This window comes from Pogoniulus pusillus, chromosome 25, assembly GCF_015220805.1.
Source record: "Pogoniulus pusillus isolate bPogPus1 chromosome 25, bPogPus1.pri, whole genome shotgun sequence".
Classification (NCBI taxonomy): Eukaryota; Metazoa; Chordata; class Aves; order Piciformes; family Lybiidae; genus Pogoniulus; species Pogoniulus pusillus.
In genome coordinates, this window is record NC_087288.1 from 11,198,858 (window position 1) to 11,210,280 (window position 11,423).

At 44.4% G+C, this 11,423-nt stretch overlaps 1 protein-coding gene across 10 annotated transcripts in view; it reads left to right on the top strand.

The window, feature by feature from the left end:
- The window catches only part of HHAT (hedgehog acyltransferase), a 215,459-nt gene that overhangs the window by 119,866 nt on the left and 84,170 nt on the right, over window positions 1-11,423 (top strand). Inside the window, exon 16 of one of the 10 annotated variants that reach the window (XM_064164440.1) lies at window positions 10,999-11,100. The exons of 7 other annotated variants lie outside the window; for them this stretch is intronic. In XM_064164440.1, coding sequence (XP_064020510.1) covers window positions 10,999-11,018 — 20 coding nt within the window. In that variant the 3' untranslated portion in view covers window positions 11,019-11,100. Of the gene's footprint in view, window positions 1-497; window positions 566-10,062; window positions 10,167-10,998; window positions 11,101-11,423 lie in introns of those variants that run through there. 2 more of the 10 variants (XM_064164434.1, XM_064164435.1) reach the window with 2 other exon arrangements.

The window sequence follows — 11,423 nt, forward strand, 5'->3', positions numbered from 1 at the left end:
TTAGTATATTGCCCAATGCACTCAGAGGTCTGTCTTCTGTGGGGAACATGTATCATGTGGTATCATGTCATGCAGCACCAGATGCTTAAAGGAAAAGTGCCTAAGGAGCAGGCCAGGTTTGGAGAGTGATGGACAGCAAAAGCTTTTGTTACAGTGGGAGCCAGTACACACTTCAGCCTGAGCACTGCAAGCTAGGAGGGGCAAGGCTGTGCAAACATGGTCCTTTTGCTTCTCTTTTAGTAGGACTGGGGAAGCTCTAGGCAGGAATGGAGGCTACTTGGGCCTCATTGAAGATCTGGTTGTTGAATGTGTTGCTGACTTGGACTGCAGTGAATACCCTCATGAATAGGTGTAAGAGGGCAGAGTTGGTATGTGTTTGATCAGAAGTTACAACAGGTCGATAATCACTAGGTTACTGGAGATAAGATTTGGGGCTTGCAAGTATGCACATGAGCAGTAGGGAAAGATGGGATGTAAGAGATTCCAAAATAAAGGAGTCTTTGGGAATGTCCTGGCCATGCATCACAGAAGTCTGAACCCATCTATACCAAGAGCCTAGGGAGCTGGGTTGGAGTGGCACCAGTCTGACCACCATGATGGTGTGGTTCCTGGTGGGAATGCCTAGCTTAAGAAGATAAGTGCCTGCCAGCCCTGCCATTCGTGCATCTCAGGAGTGTTGCTGGTCAGTTGGATAGGGTGAGTATAAGCTGCTCTTTGATCAGTAGAGTTACTCAGCATTCCTTGTTGTACACCTTTCTCTCTATGATTTGAGTATTTGAGCCATAGGTATTGTGGTTTCCAGTATACCTTTCTTGTTATGGTTTTAGTGTTTAAGCGATAATAATGTATTGAAACTGTACCCAGAGTAGGGTACCCATGTGTGAGAACCTTCCCTGGCCCCAAAGAACTGACTGGTACAATAGGTCAGAACTTAATTGCTGGACACTACTACATAATTCCCTAGGGCAGACACAATACTACACCCCTCAGAAAAAAACAACAGTTAATTTCTCTTATCTAACTGAGAAAAGCAGTCATTATTTCTTTATCTTCCAAATATGTGTTTGGTCTCTGCATTGTTGAGACAGAGGAGTCAGATATTTTGGCTTAACTACAACTGAAGCATGAGAACAACAAAAGACAGAAGCTAATTAGTATTCTTTTGACTGCTGCTCTGAAGGAAAGGAGCTATATTCTCAACTCCTCCTCAGAAGAGATTAAAAGGAGACAATGACTGTGAGGGAGGACAGAAAAAATGAAATGGAAATGAGACAGACCCATCTAACAAAAATATCTGGCCTTAGCATTTATTGACACTGCAAATTCATTCAAAATAAACCTTGAAGAAAGACCTGCATTGACACCTGCACTGTCTTTGCAGATCTCCTGCATGATTTTGACATAGGATCTCACTTTGTTTGGAGAAAGCCCTTGTCCAGTGCCTTTTACAGGACTGGTTTGTGGAGCAGTCAGTCCCATTGCAAAGCAGCACAGATAACGTGGATGGTGCATAGTGCAGTGCAACATACCAGTAGGATCAACAACTTCCTGCAAGAGCACATTCTGTTGAATGAATTGTGCTTACTTTAAAATGTAATATGAACCAACACTTTCAATCTATGAAAGCAGAGTGCAGATTCATGTCTGGCAGGTGACTGCTTTAGCTTCTCATGGGTGGCACTGACAAAACTTGGCAAGAGCAACATGAGCAGTAAGTGACCTTGGCACTGTAATGCAGAAAGTATGAACTGTGGAGTTAGAGACATTATAAATGGTTTTGTTTTTAAATGCTGTGTAAAGGCTTAGGTACCTGTGAAACCATTGGCATCTGCCCTCTGAGGTACTAATCTCTCCAAGGAAGTGCTGTTCTGAATTGTTGCTCATTCCTTGTCCTCCAATTTTTAGAATGTGGTTGTTTGGGGTTTTTTTTCTTCCTTTTTGCTTTATCTTTTGCCTGGGTCCAAAGGGTGGAGTGAAGATCAGCTGGAGGCCTGTCACAGGTGGTGTTTCCCAATGTTCAGTATTGGGTCATGTTTTCTGCAGTATCATTTTCAGTGATCTGGACAAGGGCATCAGATGTGTGCTCAGCAAGTTTGCAGATGACATCAAGTTCAGTGGCTGTGTCAACCTACTTGAAGGCAAGGGGGCTCTACAGAACAATCTGGACAAGCCAGGAGCAAGTGTGGATCTGTTGGAGGGTAGGAGAGCCCTGCAGAGGGACCTTGACAGGCTGCATGGGTGGGCAGAAGCCAGTGGGATGAGATTCAGCGAGGCCAAGTGCAGGGTTCTACACTTTGGCCAAAACAACCCCAAGCAGCACTACAGGCTGGGGACAGAGTGGCTGGAGAGGCAGAGAGGAGCCTGAGGGTACTGGTAGATAATGTGCTGAGGCAGCAGTGTGCCCAGGTGGTCAGGAGAGCCAATGGCATCCTGGCCTGGATCAGGAACAGTGTGGCCAGCAGGACAAGGGAGGTTATTCTACGCCTGGACTCAGCACTGGTCAGGCCACACCTTGAGTGCTGTGTCCAGTTCTGGGCTCCTCAATTCAAGAGAGATGTTGAGGTACTGGAAGGTGTCCACAGGAGGGCGCCAAAGCTGTTGAGGGGCCTGGAACACAGCCCTGTGAGGAGAGGCTGAGGGAGCTGGGGGTGTGCAGCCTGCAGAAGAGGAGGCTCAGGGCAGAGCTCATTGCTGTCCACAGCTACCTGAAGGGAGGCTGTAGCCAGGTGGGATGTCTGTTGAAGGTGACTCCACCACCTCCCTGGGCAGCTCATTCCAATGCCAATCACTCTCTATGCCAACAACTTCCTCCTAACATCCAGCCTAGACCTCCCCTGGCAGAACTGTGTCCCCTTCTTCTGTTGGTGGTTGCCTGGCAGAAGAGACTGTATGGAAGTATAAGAACTTGAAGCCCCTCAACTTTCTAGTTTTCACAGTAAGGAATCAGTCTTCCCTCTCATGCTAGTTTGAGGCTAATTGGAATATTTTAATGAGAAAAAATATACTACAGCCTGTGAAAAGAATACAATGGTGATGTGTACTTCACTTATAGGTTATTGAGTTGTATAAAACCAGGGACAGAGACATAGATAAGGCAGTCTGCATCTATGTTTCTCCCTTGCTTCTGCTGTGCTAACTGCTTCTAGCTTGGATATGTGTAACTCAACTAATCATTCTGCTTCTAGGCCCCCTTGCCAATCATTCCAACTCCCCTTGCATGTAAGGCAAACCCTGGGGTTAGGTAGAGGGGTGGAAAGAAGGTGGAAGGGTGGTTGGGAGCCCCTCCTGGGGACTCTGGTTTCTGAGAGGGCTGCTGTGTTTCTGTATTACCTTTAACTTGTCTATTTCTGTCTCTAGCTGTAAATACTGTAAATATCTGCTTGTGTATTGTGCTAAGCTGTGAAGATAAAGCTTCAGTCCTTAACTCCCAGCTGGCTGAGTCTAGTGTGGGCGAATTCATTGTGTGGGGCAAGCAGGTATATCCAAAATCTTCTCACCTCTTCACATTCTTTCTTTGGACACTTCTGTTTCCAAAAGATTTTGTTTTTCTATGGGAACCTTGTGGTGTTCTTGGTACCTTCTTGTGAATCACCTTATTGATAGACTCCTGGGAGCCTGTGTATGTGAAGCATGGTAATTGAGTTTCCTTCATTGCTTGTCCTGGTCTTGCAATAAATGCAGCATCCTTGTCTTACGTGGAGCTATGCTGCGCTTCCCATTGGGAATATCTGAAATCCAGTGAGGCAGTGGGATGGTTTTGTGCATGTATGGGATTCACCCATCTGTGACTCCACAGATTGAGCACTTGTTATTTTAATTCTAGTTATATGTGAGGAGAGGGAGACCTGAACTGAATGTAGACGACTGCAGCGTGCGCTAGGACACGCATTGGGTGGATTGTTGTAACTGTGTGTGCTCTCTCTTTGTCAGAGGGGCAGTTGGCTAAGCAGGCCTTGTCAGAGCCTTCAAGCAGAGATTCTTGTGACCTGCTGTCACGAGTATGTAAACTGCGTAACCTGGGATAGGTAGTTGCACAATGTCCTCCTGCAGCCCTCTAGCACTGGGCTTACAGACCACTCTTCATGTTACCAGTATCTGTTCTTCCTAGCATCCCTGTCAGGTAGCCCAGGCTTTGATAACGCAAGAAAATCTTCTTCCATGGTCACTGCAAGCTGATAGGACAGACTGTTGGCTTCTGGTTTTAAGTGGCCTTTCACAGATTGGACTGCACCTCTCCATTATTTTTCCCATGTACCTTCCCACCAGTCTGTCTTTCATCTATCTTACTGGATGTTTGCCAGTATGCTCACATGCTCAGGTTAGGTAACCTACTGATGCTGCAGAAAGAAGGTATTTGTATTTCAATAAAATCTCAGTCTGTCTCCAGTTACAGTGGGGTAATTTCAACTTCAAAGTTTCCATTTCAAATTCATCAAAATATCTACCTGTGTGTAATTGGTTTGAATTCAATTATCTCCCTCTTGGCTAAAAGAGATGGGTAAAATGCTTGCCTGGCATCGTTTTACCATGGGCTAATTCCAGGTAATGAAGACAAACTGAGTTTATTTTATGAGTGTAATCAGGTGCTTGGTTTTGAAGAAGCTTTAATTACAGCCCCAAAGCTGTTGTAAAGAGAGGCTGAGTTTAGCAGCAGTTTAGCATGAACAGATTAGAAATGGGTTTGCTTGTGCCATTACTGGCACCAGTTTTACTGAGCTAGAGTCAGAGTGCTTATATGGTCATTACTGCATTTGCTTAATTGAAATTATCTGCAACACATACCTTTTCATTAGGCTGATAGCAAGCTGCAGCTTTGTTTGGGTAAAAGCAGAACATTAAATAGGCATTGAAAATTAACACTGATACAACTATGATCTGAATAGATTTGTGTGTTTAAATGCACAAAACCTTAAACTAAACTACTGCTGCTGATTTTCTTTTTACTTACCATGAACTGTGGGAAATGTGTCCAGAGAAGGGCACCAAGGCTGCTGAGGGGCCTGGAGCACAGCCCTGTGAGGAGAGGCTGAGGGTGTGCAGTCTGGACACCTGCACACCTAGGGGTGTGCAGCCTGGAGAAGAGGAGGCTCAGGGCAGAGCTCATTGCTGTCTACAACTACCTGAAGGGAGGCTGTAGCCAGGTGGGGTTGGGCTCTTCTGCCAGGCAACCAGCAACAGAACAAGGGGACAGAGTCTCAAGTTGTGCCAGGGGAGGTCTAGGCTGGATGTTAGGAGGAAGTTGTTGTCAGAGAGAGTGACTGGCATTGGAATGGGCTGCCCAGGGAGGTGGTGGAGTCACCGTGCCTGGAGATGTTCAAGCAAAGCCTGGCTGGGGCACTTAGTGCCATGGTCTGGTTGATTGGGTAGGCTGGGTGCTAGGTTGGGCTGGATGAGCTTGGAGGTCTCTTCCAACCTGGTTGCTTCTATGATTCTATGAAAACTCATGAGGGAACTGTCACACACTGACTTACACATAACAGGGTTTGATCAAGTATCTAATATTACCTGTGTGCTCAAGTCAGGGAGAAGTTTGCCTTGAATTTTGTCTGACAAAATTCTTGATGTTCAAATTTTCAAACAGGGGAAAAGGAATGCTAGAATGGTGTGTTACAAGTTGCATGAGATGCAACTGATGTGCTGCTAGGGGATGTGGTTTAGCACCAGCCTTGGTAGAGTTAGATAATGGTTGGGCTAGTTTTGGTTTGAATTTAAGGTACTCTCTTTCCTTGTAGTGCAAAAAGAAAAACTTCCCTCATTGCTGTCCACAACTACCTGAAGGGATATTGTGGAGAGGCTGCTGCTGGTCTCTTCTCACAGGTAATTGGAGACAGAACAAAGGGGAATGACCTCAAGCTGAGACTGGGGAAGTTTAGATTGGACATATTTTCATGGAGAGAGTGGTCAGGCACTGGAATGAGCTGCCCAGGGAGGTGGTGGAGTCACCAACCTTGGATGTGTTTAAGGGTCGTCTGCATGCGGTGCTTAGGGATATGGTTTAAGGTAGATCTTGTAGAGTAGGATTCTAGGTTTGACTTGGTGATCCTGAGGGTCTTTTCCAGCTTGGATGTTCCTGTGATTCTGTGGGCTGTACAAATAGATGTTTGCCATTATGTTAAATGCATTTTAAGCAAACAGCAGTGTGTATGCAGAAGTCTTTCACAAGGCCATACTTTTCCCTGTGTCTTCGTCTTTGAAATACAGTTTGCTGCAAAAGAAGGGCAGGAACCTTGTTGCAAAACATTATTCTGTTGTTGTGTTGTTGTTTTTGTTTGGCTCTTGTTGTTTTGGCTGTTTCTCTTTCTTCTTATTCTTTTTTGTTTGTTTTAAAGTGAGCAACAGTTAGTGTCAGACCACTAAAAAAATGCAGGGTGAAGAATCTGCAATTTTTCGCTGGGGATTAAGACTAAAATGCATCGATTGAATTGAAGCTGAAGTAGAATTAGCATTAAAGAAGAATATTTCCTTCCATAACTTAAAAGAAGAAGCAACAGAATCAGTTCTACAGCTATGCATATCAGTATTATCAGTACCATGTTGGGATTGCTCTGAAATACTGCAGTTAGCATCTGAATTTTGTGGTGTCTCTCATTTATTTATTTTACTTAATGACAAAATTTAAGAGGAGAAAATCTACTTTCCTTTTGCTCTGCCATCCTGCTATTTGATATAGCTTTGACCTGCAATAGCTAATTATAGTTCTTTGAGGACACTTAGGAATTCTTCTTCCAAGTTTCTGTTGTTTGCATTTCTCCCAGAATGTCAGGTGTGACCTTGTGAGGATAGTTTGACATTTCTGCAGCTGCACTCCATCCCACTATGTTTTGCTCACCACCAGAGTTAGTAAATTTCCTATGTTCTTTATCCAGAAAGAGAATAGATTTATTTGATGTGATTAGTTTGCTTTAAATCATGGCCAGTTATCAGTCTTACCTTTGTCATCGTGGAGACTTGTTGTAGGTTTTGTTAGCTAAATACTTGTGGTGTTCTTACAGCTGCTCTTCCTTAAAATGAACCTAACTGCTCTGCAGCCACCTTTCCATCATGTAAGAAAAATGGGTTTGTGATTGGAAAGGGGGATTGACTCCTTTGGCACTCTAGGAAGAAAGCAGTCTAAGAAGCCCACATTTTGGAAAGTCCAGATTGATGTCGATGGAGAAGCATGAGGATGTTAGCAAGAATGAGCACATATGGGTGGCTCAAGCAGTGTGGAGGTTGTAGCCTGGTGGGGGTCAGTCTCTTCTCCCAGGCAACCAGCAGCAGAACAAGGGGACACAGTCTCAAGCTGTGCTGGGGGAGGTCTAGGCTGGATCTTAGGAGGAAGTTGTTGGCAGAGAGAGTGATTGGCATTGGAATGGGCTGCCCAGGGAGGTGATGGAGTATCTGCCCCTGGGGATGTTCAAGCAAAGTCTGGCTGGGGCACTTAATGTCATGGTCTGGTTGATTGGCTAGGGCTGGGTGCTAGGTTGGACTGGATGAGCTTGGAGGTCTCTTCCAACCTGATTGATTCTATGATTCATCTAAGTAATGCAGTACCCGATGAAGGGTGGGAGGTATGTCATCTGCATACCTAAAACATAAAGCTGAGCTGATTTTTCAGACTGCCTTATTTTCAGTTTTTTTTCCCCGTATATCTCTCTGCTCATGATATTTATTAGTACAAAGCAGAGAATGCCCTGAAATGCTGGCAGTTCTGAGAATCTCTTGGCTTTATTGCAAAGGTAAATAAATCCAGAACAGGCATTGTAAAGGATTAGCTATTTTACACACCTGAAAGATGTGTAAAGATGACAGGAAGGTAATGGATGGAGAGCTGATCATAGAGTCAGAGTCATAGAATCAGCCAGGTTGGAAGAGACTTCCAAGATTGTCCAGTCCAACCTATCACTCAGCCCTATCCAATCAACTAGACCTTGGCACTAAGTGCCTCATGCAGGCTTTGATGGATGCAATTGTCTTTTCAGATGCTTTTGAAAAAGAGAAAGAATAATTTCATATTACTGTCTTGCACAAAGCTGGTGCCTTTCCCTAGTACCAAGGAAAACATAGCACAGAACTGAACTTGCACCTCTGGAGCTTGGGGATCAGTCACTGCTTTGTTTGTTCTTGTGCAGGAGTAACAGGGTAGAAAGCAGAGGAGTTTCTATTAATTAAAGCTTCTGCTGTGGTGAGCTCAATAAACATTTGTTGCTGCTGGAAGCAGCTGAGATTTTAAACGTTTTAAAAGTAGTGGTGGCTCAGAACTGCATTATATTAGCTTTGTATTAATGAAATGGTGGTGGTGGCATCTACACAACTGCTGTTTCAGACTGATACTTGTAAAAGCTGAAGTATTTCTATTTTCCTTTAATACCTATCCAGAACCAGTACTGAAGGGATGAGTTTCTATTCAAGGATATGTTTGTTGGCTGTCTGCTGGAAAGGTTTTGCAGAATGACTTATTTGGGCTAATGTAATTAAGCTTCTTAAGCCTTAGAGCCAAGCCCCCCCTCCCCCTCCCCCCAAAATACCTGTTTAAGCACACTGCAGTGCTCCTGGGCACACTGTCCTTGCACTGGCTGTACACAAACAGGCAGGGTATGGCTGTGTGCACCAGCAAGTAGCTTTGTGCAGCACTCAGTGATGATTACAAAATGCTTTTGACTAGAAAAATGAAAATGCTAACGTGGTCTAACAGTCTCAGAGTGGATACTGCAACTTAGCTGCACAGTTTAGATTTCAGGCTTAAGTAGGGGAGGCTGAAGGGGATTTTCCTGCTGTCTTCAGCTGTCTAAGAGGAGGGTGTGGAAGACTGAACAGAGTCATTTTAGAGTTGCTTTGCAACAGGACAAAAAGCAGCAGTCTTAAATCGCAAGAAAGGACTATTCAGAGAAGTACTATGGGAAAAGAGTTTAGATTTATGATATTCAAGCACTGGAACAGACTGACCAGAGAGGTCGTGCAACCAAACCAAGACCTGAGCAACTTATCTGAGCAGTTGACCTCTAGAGGTCCCTTCTGACCTAAGCTAGTGTATAGCCTGCACCCAGATACCCACACATAACGATGGCTTGTCGGGTAGCATTTAGAGGTTTTAATTTTAGCAGAGAGGAATCCAATTCAGGCAGCTCATGTCACTCTGATCCAAATCAAAGTGCTGTAATCAGAAACAGTCAGAAGATTCTCTTCTGAAGTGCATCTTTGCTTTTTTCTGAGGTGATTTTCAAATTATTATTATGTTGTTGTTTATTTTTTAGTAAACTCTCCCTAATGCACTGTGGCAGGAACGTCAAGCACAAAATAGCTCAGTAATACTTCCATTGCTTGAAATGAATCACACGTGAAAAACTCTTGTGGCAAAGCCACTCTGTGTAGCAGCCTGGAAGAGTGAGCAGCCTGCAGCAGGTGGGAAAAGTTCCAACCTGCTTCTTATACCTGTAGATTTTCACAGTGTCCAGTACTAGTTCTGAGATTTCAGATTAGCTTTTAGATAGACTTGACCTGTTTTAACAGTGAAATGTAGTTGTTCTCTTTGGTGAGGCTTGCAGCTGATTGTGGTAGATAAAACATTCAATCTTCTCTTCTGCTGTATTGTTTAGCATTTTCAGAAGTTGCTCCTGGTTTCAAACAGGAACAATACAGAGAGGATTTGCTTTGTCTCAACAGAAAAAAATGCAAATGAGATGCAGAGGCATCCAGGCTGAAACTCTTACAATTTGAGGTACCTCAAAGATGAGTGCACTGTAAGGATGATGACACACAGATCAGTGTTCCTCTTTATTCTACCCCAAATTTCTACTCTCTAGATTTTCTTTTTCTCCTTTTCTATTTCCATTCTCATTTCCCCTTTTTCTTTGCATGTACAATTTTGTTACCCTCTGCCCCCCAGAATCTGTAGCTTGCTATATCCTTATCTGCTCATTCTGCAGTTCTTTCTTCCTTTATGTTATTTATTATATTTTCATTGCCTTTATCCTGATATAGTCTCTGCCATTTCTTTAACCATCCTCAGCATTAGCCATGCACTGGCCTGATTTAATTTCTACTCTTAATTATTGCTGTACAATTGAGTATTCTCTTCCTTAGTCCATTTTAAGCACGGAAGTGTGGGATTTTGCATCTGCAGAAAAGTGAAGACCCCAGCAATCCACTGAAATATCTCTTTGCCAGCAGTAATCGCTGCACTCCAGACCCCAGGTTAGTACTAAAATAACAAGCACATAACTGCAGGTCTGCGAGGACTGAGTGGTCATTGAAGTAGGGGCTTACCTGCAGTGTTTGCCTTGCTGAATTTTGCTGAGCATGTCTTTGGCATGCAGCAAGGTGCTCTGTTGTGTTCCTCAGGGATCAGATCAGTACTGGGACAGTTTAATGTTTTTGTTTAACGTCTATGACATGGACAGTGGGATTGAGTGCACCCTCAGCAAGTTTGCCACTGACACCAAGCTGAGTGGCACAGTCGATACACTGGAAGGTCCCAAACAGAAGGGGGACATGGACCTGTTTGAGCGAGTTCAGAGGAGGGCCATGAAGATGGTCAGGGTGCTCACCAAGCTGAGTGAGCTGGAGTTATTCAGCCTGGAGAAGAGAAGACTCTAGAGGGATCACAGAATCATAGAATCAACCTGCAGAAGAGGAGGCTCAGGGGTGACCACATTGCTGTGTACAATTACCTGAAGGGAGGCTGTAGCCAGGTGGGGTTGGTCTCTTCTCCCAGGCACCCAGCAACAGAAGGGGACACAGTCTCAAGTAGTTCCAGGGGAGGTCTAGGCTGGATGTTAGGAGGAAGTTGTTGGCAGAGAGAGTGACTGGCATTGGAATGGGCTGCCCAGGGAGGTGGTTGAGTCACCATCCCTGGAGGTGTTCAAAAAAGCCTGGGTGAGGCACTTAGTGCCATGGTCTAGATGATAGGCTAGGTGCTAGATTGGACTGGATGATCTTAGAGGTCTCTTCCAACCTGCTTGATTCTGTGATATTAAAAGGATAAATTGAGGCAGTTAAGAAGTTGTCCTTCTTTTGCAGTAAAATCAGTGACAGAATGAACACAGTGCACCTGCTTGTTTTCCTCTTTCATCTGCTGATGATGCTTCAAATTCGAAGAGATTAAATTGAGAGCAGGCATCCAGCCAGCTTGCAGTGAGAACGGCTACCTTGCAGGGCTCTGCTGCTAATGAAATGGCCTGTTTCATTGGTGGAGATAGATCATCATTGGTGTGTATTTCTGGTGCTTGTTGCACAGACAGGGTTCTAAGGAAGAAAATAAGCTGTACAATGTGGTGAGTTGCCCTTTGCTGGATGTCACACAGCCACCAAAGCCATTCCGTTAGTCCCATCCTCATGTGGACAGCGAAGAGAAAATATAATGAAAGGCTCATGGGTTGAGATAAGGACAGGGAGAGATCACTCAGTAATTACCATCATGGAGAAAACAGACTCGCCTTGAGGAA